The sequence below is a fragment of the Haemaphysalis longicornis genome, unplaced genomic scaffold, assembly GCF_048455015.1.
Source record: "Haemaphysalis longicornis isolate Haplotype H1 unplaced genomic scaffold, Haemaphysalis longicornis Haplotype H1 scaffold_1, whole genome shotgun sequence".
NCBI lineage: Eukaryota > Metazoa > Arthropoda > Arachnida > Ixodida > Ixodidae > Haemaphysalis > Haemaphysalis longicornis.
In genome coordinates this window covers 88,637,013-88,662,805 of record NW_027526203.1, presented here as the reverse complement: position 1 = coordinate 88,662,805, position 25,793 = coordinate 88,637,013, and the positions used below count along the sequence as shown (strand labels likewise).

The 25,793-nt window shown below is 47.2% G+C and overlaps 1 protein-coding gene across 1 annotated transcript in view; it reads left to right on the top strand.

Moving 5' to 3' along the window:
* Positions 1 to 25,793, top strand: part of LOC144140606 (hemicentin-1-like) — a 351,863-nt gene that overhangs the window by 552 nt on the left and 325,518 nt on the right. The window contains exons 2-3 of the mRNA XM_077672311.1: positions 2,927 to 3,105; positions 5,982 to 6,054. Of these exons, the coding sequence (XP_077528437.1) occupies positions 2,927 to 3,105; positions 5,982 to 6,054 (252 nt within the window). The remainder of the gene's footprint in view (positions 1 to 2,926; positions 3,106 to 5,981; positions 6,055 to 25,793) is intronic.

Below are 25,793 nucleotides of genomic sequence, written 5' to 3'. Positions count from 1 at the left end.
ACACTGGTGGCAGGGTCTTTGTTGTGTGCACATGAAAGTGGCTATCCGGGAATACTCGTGTGCGTTACACTCGTAGATGAAATGAGCTCACACGCAGGCGCAGTGAAACCTAAAATGACAGCGCCTATGGAGCGGCCGGTAGAAGAAGCGCGCCGTGCGCATTTTGGCTGAGTAAGGACGAAACGCAATTTTAGTGCATCACTTCGGAATCCTTTCCCGTCGAAAAGGTGCCGGACGGCCTCAAAATTCCACACTGCAGTGGACGAACCGAGCTCAGGTAAAATTAGGGCGCGGTAGAGCGTGTCAAATCATGACCATTGTGTGATTTCCTTTGTCAACCTGGCAATCATGCGAAGCGTGCGGGGACGACAGTTGGTCAGGTATTGGAAATAGTCAAAGGGGGGCGCTAAGCAGACAAAGACGAAGTAAGAAACATAGACCATATACAGGCGCCAACTTCCAACTGTTTATTCATGGAAAACACGCTTACTTATATACAGGCCAGGAGTACACAATCAAGATTACTGCCAAGAATGAACATTTTCTGCCGGCTGTCGTATAAAAGAGTAACATCACTTGACATGACGGCACAACACACGCACTAGTGACACAGCATACACATAATCATGACGACTACCGCACATTCTACTCTGGGTGATTAAAACATGTCTTTAATAAAAGACATCTCTTTATCACTAAGTGATAGTGACGGCGTGCTGACGCAGTCATCCCCCGCTTTTTTGATGAAGTAAGCCTCGATAATCTCCCTTTCCGTCTTGTTTCCTGCTTTTTTCAAGAAGGTCGTCTGGTCCAGGAATGGCGTGCAGCCGCATCGCCCGCCGCTGTTGCTGCTAACAGCCAACCGGTGCTGTCTTGCCCGTTCGTTGAAGCAGCGGCCCGTTTGGCCAATGTACACCTTGACGAGTGTACAGTATCCTGTTGAAAGGCCGGCAGCAAATGTTCATTCCTGGCCGTAACCTTGATTCCGTACTCCTGGCCTGTATACAAAGCAAACCTTTTTACCTCTACCCCCAAAGGTTCTTTCGCGACCGTTGGTGTCAACAGAAAACTCCCGCGAACAAATAAAAGGATTTACTGGCACCAACAGGAATCGAACCTGGAACTAACAGAGTAACAAAGCGAGAGCCCGTTGTCCTACCAATTTAGCTACGAGCCCACGCGAAGACGGGGAAGAGAGGTGGTGCACTCACCAAGCACATCTATGAATTCACCCCCTGCATTCTCGTTGAATGCAACGTGGTACCGTCACGCGACCTCTCGCGCTGCTGTGCGCTCCGCCCACAGCACTTCTAGCGGCCCTGTGCGCGCGTCGCGTGGGTGTTAGGGGTTACAAAAATTGAAGGAAGCTCACAATAACGCATGGCATCTCACTTTTAGTACGCAAATGTGCTAAAGCCTGTGGCCTCCAGTGTTCCCGTAAAAAATGACAGCTCCTTGTCGTCCGCCCTCACGCCAAACGACACATCAAGGAACACATTCAAACAGTACTTGATGGACAGGCCATAACTCCAAGCCCCAGGATCAAGATCCTGGGCCTACATCTCTAGGCCAACACCAAGAGGGACGTATCCTTGGAGCGCCTCAAACACAGCATCAATCAAATCATACACATGATCATGCGAGTTGCCACCAAGAAGCGAGGCCTCAAGGAATCCGATACCTTTCGATTAATTCAAGCTTTTCTCCTCTTGCGACTCTTGCCTGTGACCCACACCTGGCGCTTATACAGGCATATACCACACTAAGATCGCGTCAGAAACATTTGCACTTACGTAAACACACCCCATTTGCGAACAGAGTGACTGCTCCACATAAACATGGATTTCAAACACCCGCAAACGGTTATTCCCGGTTGTGAACGTGCCGCAAAATCAGCGGCGACTGTGGGGAGCGGGGCGCGGACTCCGGCGGCTGCTTTCGAAACGGGCCGCTAGGGGGATTTCAGTGGCGCCCCTACAGGCCGCGCTCGAGGGGTATAATCTGAATAGAAGGATTTCCTCCTCTTCCAGATCCTCCTCCTCCGTCTCCGCCGCCGATATCGTCGCCTCTTTCCGCAGCGGCAGAGACGGAGAAGTGAGGTCGTCTAACACCGGGTTTGAGCTTCCTTTAATTTTATAAAAAACGAGTTTCCACTCATGTGCTACACCAATACAACTCAACCAACCATTGTTCATGCATCATGCTTTGATTTAACCTCACCAATATTATCTCTTTGAATTAATAAATGTGGTGGTTAAGTGCATTTCACTTCTCTCTGGTTTCACTATTTGTAGAGCGACGTGAGTGAATTTAAGGGACGTCGCATGGGTAATCGTTGTGGGTGCCATTTACAGCTTTGCTTTCCATCCACATTCACAGAGTGGATTGAGGCGATTTTTTTTTCATGAATAAATAGTTGAAAGTTGGCGCCTGTATGTGGTGTATGTTTCTTAATTCGTCTTTGTCTGCTTCCCACCCCCCCCTTTTATTATTTCCAATAAGCATGAACCAACTAGCTCAACCAGGTTTGGTGGTCAGGTAGTTCACATGCGAGTTGCAAGGTAGGTTTCTACCCGGCAGTACGCCTAAATCATGATGTTATCAGCAGGGGAACATTTGGAAAGCTGTCTGACCTCCATTAGCCGTTCTAAGACGACATTTCTTTTTGTGGGGAGCGCTGACGTTGGCCTGGAGGCTCGCGGTAGGAAAGTGCAGATAGTTATTACTTTCCCCGATCCTTGCTACAAACGCGGCCACTTGCTCACAGTTCCCGTGATTCCTCGAGCATACCTGAAAGGGATCCCTTCCCTCTTCTGTGTGCGCGCGCGGTTGATCCAAAGAGGGACTGTCATTCGTGCATCGATTGAAGGGTTTCTTGCATATGTGAAGTTCGCAGTATGCAATGAAGCCGGTCGCGCTTTCTCAGGCATGCCATCGTACGTCCTGGTGAACTCCAGCAGCGACGCCGTACTCAAGGAACTTCAACTGCTCAGCGTTCGCGGCGACCGACTTGCCAAGCTATCTTTGAGCCCCGTGCCACAGAGGCGGCATATGTACAGCTCCAGTACCTCGTTTGTACCACCAGACGACCTCTTCTTCCTCAAGGTGTGCCATTGTTCCTGCTCTTGCCCCTTAGTGGCACTGTTTTATGAACGTGGTTCCTAAAAATCAAGTCGAATTTAAGAAAGTAAATAACCATATTTTTTTTATTTTTTGGAGGTTTCAGTTTGCACTTGTTGTACCGGCAGGGTTTTTATTTAAATGTGGAAGTAGTTAAGTCAAGAAACAAAAATGTTGCATTTTGATAACGCCTCAAGGCCCCTCAGTGCTTGCGGGCCTCAAGGCCCGCACGTTTTGCTAATAGTAGCGCGTGTTCGCTTTTCCAGGACTATTTGCGAGTGACAATACGTGTGAGACTATTTTGGGCGTACCAACGTCGCTTGGATGCCGTTTTTCTTTTAGTGGCGAGTACATTAACTTTTCGTTTATTTTTGCTCTTTATTTCCAGCGTTCATATCATTTTTTTTATTCTATGTCTCCGCCCCTTCTTTCCTCTGCGTTTTTCCTCTCGCATGTGCGAGGTATCCAGCGCTTGTTAGCCTCCCCCGTTTCCGATTTTGCATTTCTTATTTCATCCTTCCGTGAAAATGGGCAGCTAATATCTTTCCGAAAGGACTGGCAGCTTGTCGAGAGTGCTGCCGTCATATGTACATACGATAGTGCTCTTAGAAATCGTAACGAAAGTAAAAGAAACCATTTCACGCTGTTTAAAAGAAGCAGATTGTGCGTGACATCAAAATAGCAGTGGTGGTGATACAGTTCAACCGCGGTCATGACAGGGCGGCATATTATCGCACTGCTTTTTCTAAATTTAACAAAATTAGCGGCGAGCATATCAGTTGGACCAAGCAGTAATGACTCTTACTGTGATGTTTGGTGCCCGTCCAACCACTTGGAGTTGTGCATTGTGCTTGAAGCAATCAAGCGGAAAGGGTGCAATGAGGGGTTCCTCCGGAGAAAGAATTAAAAGCTAACAAAAAATTTCCTTAGTCAAACGGTTTATTCGCACTAGCGGAAAAGATCTCCGAGGAAAATTTGAAAAAAAAAGAGTACAATAAAGAACGATTTCTTAGCCAAAAGGACACGTTCGGGTTCCGAGGATGCAAGCAGAATGTGTGAACCGGATGTTACACCTAAATATGACCTCGCTTTCAAAAAGGGCACCCGTATTTCCCAAGAGCAAAATATCGTGGGAGATGCTCCTGAAAATTCGTTACATTTTGTAGAATATTCACGTTTTGGTTGATTCAGACGTCAAGCCAGCAGAAATATTGCTCTTAGTGAACCTATAATGTCAACAAAGAAGAAACGTAAATCCTGAAGAAGCCATACTAAATGTCTAGCACAGTTGCAGAGTTATGAGCAGAAGTGAAATAACTCGGGAACATACCAGCTGTCGCTACCCCAGAGTGTAATGGTAATGGTAAGTTCAAATTGGGCGCGCCAATTTGTAATGCATCAAGCTTGATAGTGCCTTTTAAGCCAGACAGAACTGCTTTAGCGTTATTGGCGCCAGAATGCTATTTAGCGTCTTAATTCATACTGAAAAGGAATATTTGACATCCACCACAACGCAGCCTTACGGCTTCAAAGGAAAGCTGCACAGCTTTCTCAGAACTTCGCAGTTGAAGAGAAATTATTGCACCTTGGGGATGTTTTTGTGAATGTATATGACAGTGCAACACGTTACCCGCGTGTATTTTATGCTCTTTTTAATCCTCGCTTGCTTCCCTCGGTGCCAAGAAATGGGCAGGTACTTTGCGGTAGCTTTTTGTTCCTGTCCAAGCATTTTATTCTACGTTGTGTAACACAAAAAATGTGAAAAAAAATAAAGTTGAAGTTGCCCAATGGTAAGAAGTTAAAGGGCACCCTAGGTCATGCAGTCAAACCCGGTAATAGGGAACTGTAATATGCACCGCGATTAGACCGCTATATCCAATAGCTGAACCCGTCTATAACGAATTTTTTTTGTTACAAATTCGCAATACGCGGGACCCACCTCTCCCTGCCCCCCTCCACCCTGCTGTTGCCACATAGGGAAACGAACACACAAAGTATCCCATTACCTTACAATCCATTTATTGCATGCAGTAAAGTTACTTTCCGCCTTAACTGCCAACTTTCCAAAAAAAGCGGTGATTTTTGTTTTCGCTTTCATCGTGGCGGCACCAACTAGCACCGCATTCTCCACACGAGACATCGTTTGCTCCAGTTTAGGTCCGTGCCTTTCAATATCGAAGCAATATTGGCGGAGCACATCGACTGGCAAAAGCGCTTCATAAAGCATCAAATGGCTTTACGTTGTGGCATCCTCAGTCTCTTCAGTGCTTTTGGCAGCCCCGGCTGCCATGTCATCTGCGATACTCTCTGTGCCTCGGGGGGGGGGGGGGGGGGCGGTTACAGTGACGGCAAAGTCGTCGTTGACACTCAGGAAGTCCTCAAAGGACACTTCTTTCGGTACAGCGTCTGGAACGTTGGCGAGCTCTTTGCGCTGTTCGCCGATGCTGCCGTCTTGGTTCAGACTCGGTGACTGCATGGGCTCCGTCATGAATCTGGTGCGTCGGAAACAGTCATGGAAGGTGTCGTCGCTCCATGCGAGGCTCAACATCTCAATCATTGCAAATCAGCGCCGCAATCGCCGCTCCCAGACCGTGCATTTCGGTGGCAATTGTAGGCGCGCCCAGTTCGATATAGCCGACGTGAACTTCGTTATAAGGAATATGCTTCGCATGCACTTCCGTAACGGATTTGGCTTTTGTTCGATGTATAGCATAATTCTCTCTATCCAGGTTCGTTATAATCGGTTTTGACTGTATAGAATGTATAGACTATATTTGACTGTGCCTATTTGAGTAGGCACAAGTTGACGTGTTCCTGTGGGTGGTCACCTGCTTATTAGAGTCCTTTAATTTTATGTGAAGGTCGTTGGCACGGACAGCGCTGGATTTCCGATGAACCGGCTCACTACCACAGCTATCAAATCTGAAGTACCAGGTAAGTGAACAAAGCGGAACTTACCTTACGGTATTCTTCCCGCTTTCTGACCCTCCATAGTTCTCAGTGGCGTTGCACTGCTGAGCCCAAAGACGCCGGTTCCGTGGGGGCCGGGGTGGGCGTTTCTCTTACGGAGGCGGAAAGCGAAAACACCCGTTTGTCGACACTTGGGCGCACATTGAAGCTCCTCACGTGGTCCTCCACTACTCCTCGAAGCCCTCCACTACGGCGCTCCTCGTAACCCAGGTGCAGCGGCGCGTTCAATCAAACGAGCTTCCTAGAGGTTTTTTGCGCAAATTTCCCTCCTAGGAATAAAAATAGACGAGGAATTTGCAGAACACGTAATGGCAACCATGACTCACACAAGCGGGCATGGTATTTCGACTAAATTGCGCCATTGTCACTTAAGTAAATAAAATAACGGTTGGCCGTATGGCTAATCGCATGGTTTTCACGATTCCAGTTTGCATCCATGTTGCGCTCACGTCGGGTTGCCTTTCGGGCCGCATGCAGTGCGTCGCAAGGCCGTTCCTGACCGCAACCATTGACATGCATGGAGCCACACACGGCAGATCAAGAACCAAGCGGACTGAAAGCGGTGACTGTGTCTACCAGGTAGAGGCAAGTAACGCAGCATGCACAAGCTGAAAGAAAAAAGAAGGACTCGTAGGCAGCAAAATACCAGGCTCATCAATGAAGCTAAAATTGTACTGGATACCGCGGATGTGCAAACGTTGGGCTCACTCATGGAGCGTCTGCAGTCGAACAATGATGAGTTGAGTAAGCTGAATGCCCAGTTTGAAGACACTATACCCGACGAAGAGTTCGCGGCTGAGTATTAATCAATGCTGAAATATGAGGACGCCGCCAAAGGCATGCTGGGCCAGCTGAAGGCCAAGGAGAATTTACTTCGGAGTGGTACACGCCTGCCTGGGTCGACAGCCCCAGCTACGGCGGCGGAGACTCACAGTGACGAGCGTAGGCTCCGTGAAGCTCCCGACGCTGCAGCTGCAAACCTTCAACGGCGAGTTGTGGCAGTGGCTGAGCTTTTGGACGCAGTTCAAGGCAGCTGTCCACGAAAACCCCAGTCTGAACAATGGAGAGAAGTTCAATTACCTTCGGTCGCTGCTGGGTGGGTTGGCTGCTTCATCCATTGCCAGGCTGCAAACCACGGAAGATTGTTACTCACACGCCGTGGAAATTCTTTCGCGGCGCTTCGGTGACACCAGCCGCATTGTGCAGGAGCATTTAGCGCAGCTTCGAGTGCTTCCTTCAGTGGTGTCCTCGAATGATGTCGGCGGACTGCGACGACTGCTGGACCACGTGCAGTGTCATGTTCGTGGACTCGCAGCTCTAAAGGTTTCCTCTGCCACTTACTCGACAATGATGACTGATGTGCTCCTGCGAGCCTTGCCATCAGACATTCTCGTTGCTTGTCACTGACAAATAGCACATAGCTCGCACAGATCAAGCCTTCGAGAGAGAGAGTCCTCCGTCGGCGGAGCACCGGTGCCACCGGCGTCCCTTGACGGCGAGCTTGACGCGCTTTTAACCCACCTTATGACTGAAGTGGAATGCCGAGAACGGAGTGGAGTTGAAAGCAAAAAGGAAAAAGCCCGGCCTAAAGCGCAAGATGGCGAGGGAGGTTTGGGCATGCCGCCAACGGCAACTGTGCTAAATTTTAGCACCTCGGGCGGATCCAGTTGTCTGTTCAGTGACTCAGACCAGCATTACACGCAATTATGCGACGGAAACATCAGTCATAAGGATCGGTTAAGGAAGTTGGCTGCTGACAGACGATGTTTTCGGTGCACTTTGAAAGGACATTTTTCTAAAGAGCGTCGCCGCAATGTCACGTGCGCAAACTGCAACGGACGACATGTGTCATCGGTTTGCGATCCTACCTGGCAGCGCAGAGAAACTGACAGAGCAAATAACATGGGGAAGTTGAATGCCAGTAGCCTTCACTCCAGCAATCAACGCATTCTAGGCACGGAAATACTGCTGCAAACTTGTCGGCTCTGGATTTAGGGGGATCGACAGTGTGCGTACGTCCATGGCATCGTAGAAGGGGGAAGTCAGCGCTCTTTCATCCGAGAAGATGTCTCCCGTAACCTTGGTTTACGGGAGTTTGGGAAAACCTGCTTGCAACTGAACATCTTCGGTCAGGATACGTAAGCAACAAAGGAATGCCGTCTAGTGGAACTGGTCATCCGCAGTCAGTACAATGACGAACTGTTCTCTGTGGAGGCCATCGAAGTTTCTTTCATTTGCAAGGACATCGTGCAAGTGCCAATGGAAAGTGACTTTGTTTTGTCTCTCGAAGCTACCGGTCAGCCTATTGCGGACAAGCTTTTTCACTCAGGCATGGCGCCGGTGCGTGGGATTAGCCTGCTGCTGGGAGCTGATCATCTCTGGAAGGTTATGACCGGAGAGGTACATCGTCATCCCAGAAACAATCGATTAGTTGCACTCGACTCTGTCTTTAGGTGGATGCTCCAGGGTCCCCTTTCTGTACTCAGTTGATCAGGTGTTACATCAAACGTCTGCGTGTTGAAAGTGAGCCCCAACTGTGAGGCGGTGGGCGAAGTGGTTAGTAGATTCTGGGGTGCTGGAAATCTCGAAATGTTTGAAGCAAAGAGTAGACTCTGGGGTCCTGGAAATCTCGAAATGTTTGAAGCAAAGCCAGCAGATGACCAAAACGAAAGGAGCGTGCCTTCCAGACACTGTAAAGGTGGCGACAGCAAAGAATCAAGTCTGCGAAAATGGCATCAAGCTTGTGACAGGCGCAGGCGTACTTATTATAGTGATCAGTACCAGGAGCGACCGGCAAGTACGACAGGGCTCCAGTCAAAACGCAAGAAGCGTACGAGAATTTTCCGTAGCCAAGGTACACCATCTTCACAAGTTCGGTCTAAAAGCTCCCGGTGCAAAATGGTTTCCACAAAAGGCGAGCCAAAATTGGAGCAGTCAAGTGTTCCGACTGAGCAATTTACCGTACATGGCGCAAAGCGAAACGAAACGAGCTACAAAAAAGCGACATTCGGTCCTCTCACATCACAGGTCAGATTACGGTTCATCGCCTGAAAGCTTTCATTCTCAAGCTGCAGAAAACAAAGGGGACTATAGTACCGTCCGCGGCCCAATCCGAAATGGAACGAGGTACAAAGAAGACACATTCGGTCCTAGCAAATGAAGGATCAGACTATGGTTCATGGCCTGAAAGATTTTCTGCACAATACAAAGTGAAACTTAACTGTGCACGTCACAAGGAGGGGCTACGGATGAAAAGTAGCGAGGACAGAAGAGAGCGTACGTCACTGAGTGTGGAGGACTGTAAGGAGCGACCAAACGGCAACTGATCCGGCTTGGAGATAGCACCAGTGATTGAAAGAAGTTTGCAAACGTTGCACTTCTCCGTGGAAAGTAGTAGATGGGTTACCGAACATTTTTCCCTATGAGGCGAGCTCGATATCAAGTGTTTTCGGCGTACCGTGACAGTAGCATTTTAGTCAAAGGCTGTACGGACAACGTCAGGAGCTTGGACTACACTTTTTTGTGGGGTGGGGAGGATGTTGAATTTTGTTGTGTCGCACATAGTCCCGTAATCGAGATGAAGAAGAGGGCATGGCTCGAGGACGCTGGGGAAGAAAGAAGAAGACAACAAGGATCAGCGGACGCCATTGTAGTAGCCAATAGTTTGAATTCAGTCTAATGTAAAATACACCAGTTATTCCTGTTTTCATGGTGTTGGACTCAATTATCGGACACGTCCCTAACACCGGTTGCCGGTTTGTGCGTGCACTGTTACGGCCGGACTGGAGGAACGGCGTGCGCGCACTTTCATACGGCCTGCGCCTCAGGCATAGTTCCCGAACCTTTCACCGCCACTAGTTCGTGCGCTGCGGCCCAACCGTCGTCAGTCGAGCTACAGCACGGGCGGTGTATAGGGGCGGCGCAGCAACGCGCGCATTTGCCGCTCCTCTATTTCTGCCGTGGCTACAGGGGATACCTGTCCGCGCTAATTTGCATGGGAGTTTTTAAAATAAGCGATTGCATTATCCCTTCTGAATTTTCTGTCTAATAGGGTCAAACAGCGTAACATTACCTTCGGGAAGCACCGAATCATAAACGTTTGACACATTTTGACGCGGGGCACAGGAAGAAAAACATGCGAATCGATTGTTCCGAATACTTTTTATTCAATAACACCTGCTGCACTTCAAACATTCATTTCAGCAAACTTCAGCAGGAAGTTAAAAAAATAAAAACACAGAAAAGGCATTTCTGCGCAAAGCAGCAGCTCGCCGAAGGATTTCTTGTTTCTTTTTTTTTTTTTTTGCTTTCTCGTCGAGAATCCAGAGTTCATTTTGTCAGTCTGATGATTTTTCTGGACGGCTTGTGGGAATAATTGGACGGCATCGCTTGTGCGCCGGTGATTTTTTTTGTGTGGTTGATGAGTAGTATTCTCATGAATTTTTCGGCAATTAATGCTGCGGATCTATTCGCATGCCTGTCGTCAACACACTCTGGGCAGTTTAGTGGTGTCGTGCGTTCAAGCCGACGCTCGACGAGTAGCTGAAGAACTTCAAGCGTATTCTTTCTTAGCCGATGCGTTGCACGCGCTCAAAACAAACTAATTAACGTGTTAGAAAGAGCAAGAAACTCTTGCCTTGGGTAGCATAGCCCGCTCTGTCTTGGCCTTGCAACAGTGCGTACAAAGGATTATTCTTGTTGCATGTTGTGAGGAGCATTTCACAGGATCTTCAACCAAAATCCGTTCTTAACCCGTCGATGTAGCTGCCAACATATGACAAGCCGGAGCAAGGCACCGACCTTGGTGTAGGGCTTGACACTGCATCAGGTCTTCCGGCTTGTCGTGGAACCTTGCAGACAGTGTTGCTGACACTTGTTCAGCACCAATATAGGCTTGTTTTGTGCACAATGCCTTCGCAATCTGATCAAGGGCAGCCGTGACGGCTTCGGCGTTGCCACCACACAATTGTCGCATTCGTCCAAAGAGGGCCTCAACCGGATGGCTATTTAGGTTCTTAGTCAACACATAACTGACGCCTTCTTGAAGCAAGAAGCGTGTTGTTTCCACAGTCGATGGCGCTGTGAATAGCAACGCTTCAAAAGTCTCTTCTGTGAGAGCCGGGTGCCTGAGGCGAACGAACACGACTACATTTTTTATGTACACGGTGAAGTTGTATTCAAAACACAGCAAACGATGATCGCGTGGACTGCAAATCGCCGCCTCGTAATCACTTCCAGCAAAACAAGTATCATGGATATCAAACCGTTCCTCAATGGTTTTCATAAATTGAATCGTTGCACCCGCGTCTTTGAAATATTTCAGGGCCCTGTCTCCACGGTAATTCTCCTGCAGATGTTGTAGTGCCGCACACACCTGTGGCGAGAACACTTGGACAGCACGCGGTACATTCTGCTTTTCAAGATTCATTGGATACTTATGTTTCGTGTTAGGTTGCGAGCAAGTTTCACCGTCATCGACTTATGATATTCGTACAATTTCTGTACGTATGTACCACGTGTAACGTCGCAGACATCAGTGAGCTGCCTTTCGAGGAACTGGCTTCGGATATTTTTGATCACATGGCACGGCTCAAAGCTAAGGAAGATTACCCGGATAGGGTGATGCGGGTGCGTGATAACCGTGCGCAAAGAGCCATTGCCCATGTGCTTGAACAGCGTGGTGTTTGCCGAGCAGTTGTCGGTTGCAATACGAATGTGGAAACCACACGACTCGACTGCGGCGATCACTTGTTTGATCCGTTCCAAAAGCTCTTTCCCCCTTAGCTATTTCGTAAAATCTCGCATTGACTGTTAGCGCCACACAGAACGAAACCCTGTTCGACAAGAGCCCTTCGACGAGATCGGCGCTTAAAGCCAAACACGGCATCTCTTTTTCTGTGATGGATGCATTGTGCCCCAATGCTGGCTCAATCAATGCCATATTCCGCCTCCTGCTCAGAAGCGACGCTTCGTAAGCTAGTCTGGTTCGCGTTCCAGCACTCATTGCAGATGTGGTTGGACTAGGGTGCGTTTTGCTGGTAAGTTTAGGAGCCCTGACATTCGATCATGTTCAGAGCCCTTCGGTGAAAGAAATCTCAATATAACGCATTCTTTATGACCTCTTCGCGGTACGTCAGATGTTGCTTCTCGTATTCCTTTGTGACCATTCCGCGAGCCCGCCTCGATTTTTCTCAACGAAGCATGATGTTTGCTTGCCCGATAGAACGGTCCGCGCTTCTTTTCCTTGGCGAGTTATAACTTCCGACTCTCGGCTCGGTGTATGCCTCTTGAGAGCGCAGCCTCGAGATTGTGGAGAGGCACCGACTTGCACATCGGCGATCGTTGTTCGTGGTTAGCATGCTCATGCTTTTGGTGTCTTCGCGGTATTTGACGGACACTTTTCTGCCACTGGCAGCGGCTCTTGAATTGTTTTGGAGAAGGTACCGGAGGAACAGGTTCCTTGCGGGGCCTTTTCGCGGCCTTCGAAAACGGTGGGCACAGCGCCAGGCAAACGCTTCTTTATGCGGCACCTGGAAGCGTAGTCAGTCGGAAAGAAGTGCTGGTTACACACGACCGTAGACGGCGACTTATCGTTGATAGATAAATCCTTCCGTGCAATGTTCCTTTGCCATTTCTGGCTCAACTCTCGGTCACTTGGCGATTGGTGAAACGCAACTGCTCGGCACGGCGCGAGCGGCAAAAGGGCGCCAATTCGATGCCGGCCACTCCAGGAGTGCCAGTTTAACACGATGCACCCCGCAAATATTATAACGACGCCAGAAGAAATCGTCTGAGAAAACCGATTGAGCTGCCCGTTTTTGACGGTCGGCTTCGTTCCGATAGCAAGCGGGAGCGCTCCGTCGCAAGCGGCGTTACGGGAATGGACCGACATGCTCCCGCCCGGGATTTCACGCTGGATCCCCCAGTGGGGCGAGCGCGGCACTGGGAACTTGTGTTTTTTAACACATGAGCGACGAAACGACGCAAGCATGCGGCGGCCTCTGTAGCATCCACCGTGGTCCCTCGTAATTACCTCCAACAGCAACCAATCCTCCCCTAGTGGCACGTGGTGTGTGAAAAACGTTGAAATAGTCGTCATGGCAACGAGTGGCGAGGGGGAACGGAGTTTGGTAACTTCATAGGTGCTGCTGACGTCATTTTTCCGCGGCAGCCAGGGCGGGCCGCCGCGCGCTGGCCCCCGTAACCGACGCTCGCGAAAGTTGGGCGAGCGGAGGCCGATGCCTCGGAATGGCCGCTGCCCGTCGTTTGGTATCTGTATAGTGCCTAGAATATACTGGTATTCTAGGCACTATAGTATCTGTGTGCAGTAATGTGTTTATTAGTTGAATGAAGAAAACATGCAGGCAATAGCGTGTTTTTGGTGTGCAATTGTTGTCCTTGTCGCGGTAATAATGGGAGCGTTACACAAACATGATTTTTGCTTTTCCTTTATTGAAAATTCATATGAGCAGGTCTTCGATTTGAAGGCTTGCAAACACATGTACTACACTCATGCATTGCATATACATTTTTGGAACCCACTATTGCACAGTAAGCAAAAATACGACATATGCAAATTTAGGCGTACAATAGTGCACAATAGGAAAAAAACTTGCTACATACATATTGTTACGAACAAGTGGACCATTCCCGATGTCCAACCATCGACGACGACAACAACGACGGAGTGGCGGACGCGCAGCCGGTGCGAGCTCGGTGATAGCCTCCATGTAAATAGTGTACAATACATTGTCCGCATCTCATTGTTCATGTCCTACGCCACGTAACATGTTTGGTGGAGTGTGCGGCTTTCTCCCCGTCCTGGCCCCAGCATCGCTCCGTCTCGGCACCGGCGCAAGCATCGAGGGTACGCGGGCCGTGTCGGGCAGCCCCAGCCCCGCCGCAATCAGCACATGACGATGACCCCGCCCCGCGTCCCCAGCCCGTGTAAAGCCGATCAAGAACCGAGACCTGACGACATGTGACCAGCCAAGACGTGTCGCCCATGCCGTGTCCCCAGCCTTTTCGTCCGGCGCGGTTCCCGGCACCCTCATCGGTTCGTCGTGGCCTTGTGGGCGTCGATGTTCGGGGACCAGTCGTCATGGGATACCGCCATCGTCATTCGCCGTGGAAAGGACTTCAGTGTTAATACGCATCGCATCTCATCTTCACCGCACCCATCCATTCACGATGACCGAGCGCAACCGGGACGGCCGTCTTTGGCCGGGGGGTGATGTTACGAACAAAAAGTGGACAATTCCCGATGTCCAACCATCGACGACGACAACGACGGAGTGGCGGACGCGCAGCCGGTGCGAGCTCGGTGATAGCCTCCATGTAAATAGTGTACAATACATCGTCCGCATCTCATTGTTCATGTCCTACGCCACGTAACAATATTTAGGTGCACAATAATTGATGACGAAAGAAGAACTTCAAAAGTTCTAGTGACTACCGTACACAGATTTTTTCTCGCGCACGCCTCGGCGGGAGAAGAAAAGGACTTGAAGGTTCCTCTCAATGTATACCTATTTCTTGTACACGCCTTGAGACAGGACTGTTCCTTAGACGTGCAAAAAATTCGTTTTAGTTCAGAGACACAGTAACGCGAGCGGGGCGCCGTCAAAACAGCACACGACGAACGGGCACGCGACAGAAGAGCACCGACATAACAGCACGGCGTCAAAAGGGCACGCGACAACACAGCACGTGACAAAACAGCACGGCCTCAAAAGCGCACGCGACGGAAGAGCACACTAACAAAACAGCGCAGCGCCAAAACAGCACAGCTACAGAAGGGCACGATTTCATGGAATGCCTAACTGGGCAATTGTTTACATTTTAAAGCGTATACAAACATTACAGAGGGCGCAAGATGCTCTGTAGGAGTTTCTCTTCAGTTTCCGCTACTCTTTCTCCAAAAAACATGTTCCGGTATTAATTTTTACACTATGTAGGATGTTTGAAATGAAAGCGGCAGAAGCCAGGGCCGTCATTTGATAAAACTATCCAGACACCGAGAGAAAACAAACTTGTATAGAACCAAAAAATTCAAAAAGAAAAGCCGAAAGGTTGGGCTATATGAAACTCAAAATGGCTTTTGTTTCTTTTTCAACATCAAGGTTTATAGGAACGATCCCTTACACTAATCGTTTTTGAAGTAGCCCTTCAATTTTTGGGGGTAATATCAAAGTATAATAATAATAAAAATAATAATATTGTTTCAGGCTGTGCCCTTGCGGTGTGCTGTATTGTCGTGTGCTGTTTTGTCGCCATGCTGTTTTGTCGCGTGCGCTTTTGTCGCTGCGCTATTTTGTCGCTGTGCTTTTCTATCGCGGGCGGTTTTGACGCTGTGCCCTTCTGGCGCTGTGCTGTTCTGTCGCGTGCTGTTTTGTCGCGTGCTCTTTTGACGCCGTGCTGTTATGGCGGTGCTCTGCTGTCGCATGCCCTTTCGTCGCGTGCTGTTCTGTCGGTACACCAACGCGAGCATATAATTAAAAAAAAATAAGCACGCACGGCTATGCTTCAAGGCCTGCCTTTGGGCCAGTTTGCGCAAACTGAAAGAAATTGTTGATTCGACCATTATTCAGCATACACTTCCGAGAAACCACGTTCACACAAACAAAATGCAGCAAAAAAAAGTGTTGCAACGCAATACCCACACTATTGACCACTCATTGGTGGATTCTGTCTACGTACGAGAATAATGCGCAACCACAAATCGAACGCACCCGTCTTCTTTTAATGGCGCGTGAATGTCTGCTTACCGGGAGGGGGGGGGGGGGGGCGGAGAGAGAATACGCGAAAAAAAAAATCCGTTTCTGTATTGTAAGCCGCATCTACCGAGCTCATTACTTGCAGATATCGACGTTGCCACAAGCTATACTATTGGCCAGGAGATCATCCTATAGGTGGCGCTGCTTAAGTTAGGGGGCGCCACGGCCAAATTTCAATACAGGGGAAACAAACGACAAAAATACATGGGTTTCTATAGGGCACTAGTCGGTCACACAAGATTCCTTTAATGTACGGGGAAATTATGCGCAATGGCGCAGTGCGAAATGTGTACAAAATACACATCAGGCATTAGCCTGCATTGCTTTCCGCAGCCGGAAACCCAAGGCAAGCTCTGGATATCAAAGCTGCAATTTTGAAGGAACGTTGGACTCGGTTTGTGGTACACTTCAGCGCAGAGTTTTGCAGGCACATCTAAGACGGAAATGAAAATAACAGCGCAGAAATCGTCACAGACACGCAAAGCCGACCCAAAAGGCTTTGCAATCATTCGCGGCCGTGAAAAGACAGTGACTTTCTTAAAAGAACAGCTGTTCAATCGGACAATTTACCCGTGGTGAACACGACAAGCCGCCGAAAGTTGCAAGTTTTTTAAGAATTCCTATTTAACGTTCCGCCTTTTCGGGCACAAAAGAAGTTTGGCTCTAGGTCACTTTTGATGTACGCTCCGTGTACGTAGTAAGTTTCATACGAATTAGGTCGCGAGTCAGTGCGGCAATTTATGAGGCCCCGCTTGCGAAGACGATTGATACCCCACAGTCCACCCTACGCCGAAATGAAACTCGAACATGCTAAAAGCTGCTCTGAAAAATTTTTTTTTTGCTAGCAATGTTCACTTCAAAACAACGCCCGCGAGAGTGGTCTAAAAATGCATTTCTTTTTCTAAAAACGCGTACAAGTAACATCAGCGCCGGTCACCTCCAAAGCTTACGCCGCATGCCACCGTTAAAACAAGCTGATGTTTCCAAGATGAAAGCGCTGATGAAGAACTGTGAGGCTTCGGCTCCGGGAACGAACAAAAAAAAGAGCAAGAAACTAGCCCCGCACAATTACACAGAACAATTTCTTTTTAATTTTGCACCTGTTGCGCGACAGTCACGACCGCGGTACTTACAGGTAGCAACGCAAAACACCCTCCTAGCACGGACGACCCGTAATCCGAACAAAATAGGCAGCGCTACACGTACCACACACTCTGTTGTGTGAGTCGGTATCCAATGGTCATTAGACGTCGTCGCACGGAGAGCCGAGCTGACACGCAGGCAGTGATGGAACAAGCGCAGGTAATTGAAGGCAAACCACGAGATGTACACACCGTAAGAACGTTGAACTCTGAGGGACACACTGCACACTGACACAGACGAGCTGACTAAATGAGCGATAAGCGCACATGTCCACGCAGCCTTAGCACGTCGACAAAACCAGCACGTTTGAAACAGAAGCTGCCGCCGCGACACCAACACTCATTGGTCTGAACCACGGAGCAAGCTCCGTGGTCTGAACTATCAGGCGACCCGTGGCTGTCAGCAAATAAATGCCTACAAAGGAAGACAAGTTGACGTTGAGGCAGGGAACGATACGGAGGGGGAATCTGGCCACCGCCCCCACCATACCATCTATCGTTTCCCCAGCACTCTGCGCTTATTGGGTGTTCAGAATCAATACAAACACACAAAAATTCGGGAGGTCACTGCTATTTTTCTCCTGAACGACAGCGCGCGAACAAAGCGCGGGCCGCCGTTAGGGCAGTTGGGTGGCTCTTACATGCGCGCGCGATTAGCGAACTTAGCGGAGCTATTCATGCGTATAGCAGAGTCCTTTCTGGTATAGGTTACGGAACGATCGCCGGAGGGCGCTGCACTCTCCCCTCCGCTAAGGTCCCTGAAATTACTAAGGTAGCGCCATCTTTAGATCTCGCCGCCTTTCGCCCTCGCCCACGCTCCTTTCCTCCTTTGTTTTTTGCCATTTTCTTTTTCGCCGGCGAACGCCGCGCGCCATTGGCCAACGGCCAGTGACGTAGTACCTCGTCCCCGCGTTGTTTGTTTTTTCTTCTCTTCACCGCCACTGTCCATTTAAATTCGCCATTTTAGGCTCAGCTGCCTCGGAGCAGGCCTTATCCAAGCCGCCAGCGTATAACAACCGATAACAACCGAAGAGTCAGCTGCTCGTTTCAAACAAATGTCGCGTCGGCGTCACTTTATGTAGCTTCGCGATGCCGAGTTTTTGTGCCTTCGGCTGCTCGAATAAGGTCAGTGCAGTGACGGCCAGCTCGGCTGTAGCAAGCTGTTTTTATCAAAGCCCACACATGAATCAATGTTAGCTGTACAGCATAAAAAGGATTCACAATTGCGCTTGTTAGCGCGCTTCTGGCCTTGGAATACGGTAGTTATTATAGAACTTGGCACTACAGCGCATTCTTTAACTGCGCGTTCTTTGTGCCAGCCTTTTCCAGATAGGCCCGATAGGGCCTTACTCGAAGTAATTGTGAACGCCTATCGCACGAACATTGCTATTCCACGGACGCACTGCCAAAAGTACAGCCGTCATGGGCGAGGTCAACGAGGAGACGCCAGAACTTTGACCCTGCAGCAGCCTATAACGACGTGAAGGTGACATATATTTTGCAACAGCGCCAAAGCACCGGAAAGTGCACGGAATAAAGGTGGCATGAATGTCAGTAGCTAATGCGGGGCGCATACTGAGCGCTGCCTAATGATCTACAACTAACGCAAAAAACGCGAACGCAAAAAAGGCAGCGCAGCGCTCGAACTGCCGCGAACCATGCGCAAGCCCTCTGTGCAGCGCTTGCACGACCACAACTTAATCACGCAAATGCAAGAACGGAATTACTGCAACAGAGCAATTTGAAACGTCCACGTTCGATCTTTTCGCGTTCACGAACTATCCTGAGCATGCCGCACACGTAAACAAACACCGCGCTGTCCGTATGCGCCAGCGGCATCCATCCCGCAAATATCCCCTTCTACACAAAAATATACAACAAAACAGCCTCACTTAGGTCGTGTTGGTAATACAGGGCTCTAGAAATACTATGTAACAGAGCAGTTTGAAACGTCCACGTTCGATCCTTTCGCGTTCACGAACTATCCTGAGCATGCCGCACACGTAAACAAACACCGCGCTGTCCGTATGCGCCCGCGGCATCCACCCCGCAAATATCCCCTTCTAGACCAAAATACACAACACAACAGCCTCACTTAATGCGTGTTGGTAAAACGGGGCTCCAGAAATACTATTAATGCTACCAAAGAGCGATTGCGGCGCGAAAACAAGAGCAAACTGCACGACAAACTGCAGCGAGCGGCCCGAAGCGTTGCGAGGGTGTCTGCTCTGAGGAAGCCAACAAATATGGCGGCCCCGCCGCGGAGTTAAAGGGACCGCGGCACCGCGGGTGAGGGGAGAGAAAAAAGAGGAGGGCAGCAGAGAAGGAGGGAGCAGTTGGCGCTACCTTAGTAATTTTAGGGACCTTACCCTCCGCGGGAGTACGCGGGGGCGGCCGCCGCTTCGGCGCGTGCTTTTTTCGCTGCGCGCGTGCTGCAGTTCTCGCGTTGCGTTGGGGCGCGGGTAAAATTTTCTTTCAACTTATGAAAGCATGCACGTTAGCATGTGTCCAGCAAGTTCGGTTTACACGTACAGTATCTACTGGGTCCATTTTTAGCGGCGCTTGTCTTGTCGTCTGCTAGAGACGCGTCGTCTGCTACGCGCCAGTCGAACTGCCGAGTGCCCCGGCGTTTTCACAGGATGGAACGTGCTCTTGGGTGGTCGTCGGCTGCCATCTTTTTGTCGTTCAGGCGACAGCTGTGCAACTTTTCAGAGCGCATTTTTCTTCACCTCCCGTACTTTTCCCACTCGTACTTTCTTCACGTGTTCGCACTTTGAACATTTGGATTTTATGGACAACAGGAACGTTGAGGCTTACTAGAAATGGGACATAGACGTGATTGATTCCCGCTAATGAAATATTTCTAACCCTTGAAACGATCAGCTGCCCCATATGAGAGACACGTTAAAGAGGCTCATGCCATTAAAGGGGTGCGCTGACAACCCCGCATTTCCATTTTGCTTGTCATTGAAGGAATTTTGAGAGAGCCTCCTTCCGAGAGTCATGGTGTAGGCAAATACCAGTGGTGTACGGAACGGCGTTCCAAGAAACGGCGTTCCTGGAAATAGTACCTTTTTGGAAGAACGGAGAAACGCCACCGTTTCGTTAAGGGTGGGTGGAACTGTAACGGTAACTCGTTAGGTTTATGAAGAAACGGCAGGAACGGTGTTCCTTCTGCCAACGTTACATCGCTAGGATTTGGCAGTTTTTGATGCCAAGGCTCGAGTTGAAACATTCACAAGTCGCTACTGTGTTTCTCTTTCTATAAGCTGGCCAAATTGTCCATCCTACAGCGGAACGTGGTTCCTCGAAGGTCAAGGGCAGAAGAATAACCACGCAGCGGGCCGCATCTTGTGCTTGTTTTCATGCCGGTTTAGCTAACGCAGCGGCGTTCGACGGGTGAATAGCAAAGCCGCGAAATGCGTTTCACATTTCAACGTTTGTCTAGGGAGGTCAGGATGCGCGTCCAGCCGATAGAATGTTCCCTGCCGTGGAAAGGTAGTCCAAGTCCTAGTGGCGCTGCAGGTCCCTCGTGAAACCACCGGTGGCGGCGGCGGCGAATAGACCCCCCCCCCCCCTAATTCTTCTTGCTTCAACTTACAGACTACCGGTAGGGAACAGCGGCCCTTCCTGCAAGGAATAGTCATTGTGACGTCATCCCGTCGCGCTTTCGCTGTGTTCCTCCTGGTAGCCGAAATGGGAGCTCGGCACTTGGGCGGTGGCGGCGGCGACGAATAGACGCCCCCCGTAATTCCTCTTGCTTCAAGGAAGGTCTTGCGCGAGTCGAAATCTTCTGTTTCTATCACAGAGAACATGACAAAACAAAATCCTGACCTACTTCGTTGCACGTGAGAATGGGCAGAGGAAAACGGTTATTGCTTTTCCTGGCACGCCAACAATAAGATTCTTATCAGAAGGGCTGCAGGCGATCCCATAATTGTCGTGCGCAACAAAGACACCTTGAAGAGCTCAATGCTGCCTAGTGCGTATGCACCGCTGTAGTTTCTTTTTTGTATTTTTTTCTACATGGCTTCTGTTAGCAATAACCAAGCAGATTTATTAGAAATTGATGACTGTATTATGTTTAATAACCAGCAAAATTGTAACTGTGTTCATTTCAATCTTAGGTCTGGCAAAAATAAATATAATGATATTGAATATTTCTTTAGCCGTTATAAATCGCACTTTCAAATTATAATGTTATCTGAAACGTGGTTTACTTTCGAAGCTGATGTTTTTAAAATGCCTGGTTATAAGACTTACTATCGTAATCGAAATTCCAGAAGAATAGAATAGAATAGAACTTTATGGTTGTTACAGAATGGTACATCACCAGAATATAGTCAATACATAAAGGGGTCCCAGAGTAATGAACTGTAGTGGGACCCCTTGTTATTGATAGCATACTGCATTTTACTAGCGAAAAATAGACGCGGACGAAGAAGAAGTACACAGGACACTCGCTACTTCTTCTTCGTCCGCGTCTATTTTTCGCTAGTAAAATGCAGTCAGATAACCAACTAGCCCAACTTTATGCCTTAACTGTGATAGCATACACCGAAATAGCTTAATTGCAGCTGCAAGGAGGAATGATACCTAATTTTTTATTACCTATCTTATACAAAGAAATAACGAGAGTACACGTGAATAGTGAATTGTTAACATTGCATATTTTAGGAATAAATAAGAAGCATATTGAACAAATAAAGAACACAGCATTCAAACAACGAACACACGAATATTTAAACAAAATAAAGCATCCTACAAATGATACAATATTGAGTGCAGTCAATCCATATACGTACATATCAGTTGTATAAATGCAATTCTTAGGTGTGTAAAAGATTAAAAAAACACTACACTAGGCGAAATTTGAATGCGCACGTCAAACGTCTATGTGATGGTTCGTCAAAAATGATCGGAGGGAACGTTTAAACGTTGATGAACGTACTTGTTTTTTAACCGTATAAGGTAGCTCGTTCCATATATTGATTGATGTAAAAGCGAATGTCTGTTTACCGTAGTTCGTGCGTACCTTTGGAAGTAAAAAGTTATTTTGCAATGAAAAACGAGTTTGGTTAGTGTTTTCTAGCTTAGTTCATTGAAAAGGCGAAAGGCAGTTGTGGCAAATTTAAATGCTATTGTGTCAGTAATCGGAAGAAATTTAAGATCAAGAAAAAGGGGGGCAACGGGAGCATCAAAACGACTACAGGTGATTATACGCAGTACCCGGTTTTGGATTTGCTGTAATGGTGCTATGTGGGAGTTGTAAGTCAGACCCCATGACCCAATACAATAGTTTATGTGACTGTGGAAAAAAGCATAGTATAAGGTGATTAAAATCCGTTTCTCAAAGAAATGGCGCGCTTTTATTAGTACCCGAACACCATATGCAACTTTCTTCCTGATTAGGTTAATGTGTGCATCAAATTTCAGAAAACGGTCAATTTCAATTCCTAAGAATCTGCATTCGTCAGTCGGTATGATGGCGTGATTATTGATGTACACAGGGTTGAGATCGTCACGAGGCTTTGTGGGCTTGCTAAAAACTACAAATTTTGTCTTAGATGGGTTAATTAACAACTGATTATCATGACACCAGTAAGAAATGTTGGCGAGGTAATGGTTGAGCTGTGAAATAACACTGGAAAGTTTTTCTTTAGATGTGAAAATGGTGGTGTCGTCGGCGTACAAAATGCAGGAGGGGGAGTGTCAATGCTGCTTTCCAGTAGTATAGAATGTGAACTGCTCACCAATTTCTGTAGTATGACACCCCATTAAGAAATGTTAGTTCTTCAGTGTGACACGGAAGTTTTTTGTGTTTGTTACCGTCGGCCTTGCGGTCTATTTTCAGAATTTCTTTCCTTCCTGGATTCTTTTTTGGAATTTATCAATGAACGCGAATATAGCCTAATCATAGGGGGTGACTTTAATATTAATTTCCTCGTCGAAAGTAGAATGAAGACAGAATTTGAAACCCTGCTTAATATTCACTCTTGTCGCAACACTATAAAATCCGCTACACGAATCACAGTTACTTCAGATACCCTCTTAGACCTTTTCACTACAAACAATGATGAAACTTGTCTGAGATCTGGGGTTATTAACTTTTCTCTCAGTGACCAGCTTCCTGTTTTTCTGTCTCTGAAACGTGATGCTACTGCTAAAAAACCGCAGCACGTAACCCGCTCTTTCCGGGATGTCAATCCCCGTACTCTAATTACATTTCTAGAGTGCATAGCTCAAACGAATTGGAAATGTCTTTACGGAAAGCAGTGCTGATGCGGCATATGACAAGTTACTGGCAAAGTTCACCCATGCCTATAATGTTAGTTTTCCGTACAAAACGTATTCTCCACGAAAATGTGCCCTTAAACCCTGGATAACTCAGGACCTGATCAGGCTGATGAAAAAACGACATAAACTTTATAAAAAATTTTTGAAAACTAGGAATGCTGACAACTTTAAAGCTTTTAAAACTCCATAATTACGTCACTAAAGAGCTCCGCGTTGCGAAATACCGCCATCATTTTAATCTTTTTAGTTCGTGTAACGGACGTCCTCAAGACATTTGGACAAAATTAAATACAATGCTTGGAAATCCCTCGGAGCCACTTAAAAAACTTAGAAAGGATGGTGAGATACTAGAAAAAGAAGCCTTAGCCGATGCCTTCAACGGTTTCTTTCTTTCCATTCCAACTGTTTCAATGAATACTGAAAGTTTAAGATACCTAAATTCCTCTATGGACAACACTATTTATCTTGATCCCGTTGCTGAGAATGAAGTCATCCCTGCGTTTATGTCTCTAAGCAACAGCAATTCCTCCGACGTGGACGGTTTCCAGATAAAGCCCATGAAGTTTGGCATTGATTTATTAGCGAACTGTCTAACACACCTTTTTAACGTATGTTTCTAAACTGGTGTTTTTTCACGCAAAATGCAGTCCGCTAAAGTTGTTGTACTATTTAAAAATGGAGATCGCAATAATTACTCAATATACTGGCCTATTTCCATTTTGTCTATTTTTTCTAAAGGTATAGAAAAAAATGTTCTTAAGCGCTTATCATTTTGTGATCGCTATAATGTCATTTCCCCCGCTCAATACGGTTTAAGAAAGAATAAATCAACTGAGTTGGCATCGCTCGATCAAAAAGAGTTTATCCTGGACAATTTTGAAAACAACAATGTCATTCTAGGTATTTTCCTTGACTTCACAAAAGCATTTGATTACGTAAATCACGATATTCTTCTTCATAAGCTACATCGACATGGATTTCGCGGGAAAGCTCATTCTCTAATATCATCTTATCTATGCCATCGATCGGAGCTCGTTAAAATTGGAGAATACTTTTAAAAACTAAACCATTTAAGTGGGGCGTGCCACAGGGTAGCATTCTAGGTCCGTTTCTTTTCATTTTGTACATAAACGAGATTGTTAACTTCGAGGAAACAGTTAAATACATAATATATGCCGATGACACAAGTTTATTTTTTGCCGGTTGATCAGGTATTGATTACGCAAATCGCGCGAATAAGACTCTTGCGTGTATTAGCAGCTGGGCATCCAACATTATTTTAAAACTAAATGCTAGCAAAACAAAATCAGTACTTTTTCATTCACGTCATAAAATCAGCGCAGTTAAACCTATTGCAATCAGACTCCAGTTGAATTCGTTCAATGTTTCAAAACATTAGGTGTATATTTTGAGGAAACTATGTCATGGAATAAACACACTGACTATTTAATCCAGAAATTATCCCCGGCCACTGGTCTTATGCACCGTTATTGTTGTTCTTTTCCAGTCTCAGTTAACTTTCTACTTTACAACTCTATTTCCAGCTCTATGCTTAACTACGGCGTACTCATTTGGGCTACCACAACTGGGTAAACTAAGAAAAAATGACATTTTTACAAAAACGAGCTATTCGCCTAGTCAGCAAGGTTCCGTATCTATTTACAATTCTATTTACAATATTCTATTTGCAATTATAAACTTTGCCGATGTTACAAACAAGCAGTTATAAATAACGGTTCACTAATTAATCTAGCCAGTCTAGAAAAGCTCTCTCCGATATATTCTACCCGCAATCCTGAAACTTGGAAAGTAAAAAAATGTCGAACAAATTACGGAGAACAAATGTTGCGGCACAGATTGCCGTCTTTACTCAATAATTATCAAGACATTTCTACCATTTCTTTTAACCATCTACGAAGCATCTTTACACTTAACTAATGATGTTATAAGTATAAATATCTTCCTCTTTCTCGCTATTGTATTCGTAGGCTTAGTACTTTTCCATACCCAGCTCAGTATGTGTTTTGAGTGCTGTTTATAGTCAACGCATATATTGTATATACGTTGCGTTTTTGTTTTTGTTGATTTTTGTTAGTCAGCGTCTGGAACACCGCGCGGGGCACGAGATTGAGCCCCCTCGCAACGGCTCCTTCCCCGCGTCACCTCATAAATACGTCATAGTGACGTCATATTAACAACAATTGTTATTATATTGCGCAGTAGATACAAAAAGCACATTTTTTTATATTTTATTAAAAAATTAGAAAGCCACTCATTTGCTAGAAGTTTTATAAAATAATTTTTTTGTTCGTTCTTGTGGAAGCCGCTGGTGCTGCCACTGCTGGCGGTATGGCGTATCCGAAAGCACTGAATTTCTTGGGCCGACAACGTAGATGAAGCAGAGTTGACAGAGTTGTACTGCGTTATCAGAAAGTGAGAGACGAGAACGTTACCGTATGCGGGTACCAAGCCACCTTTTCCACACGGT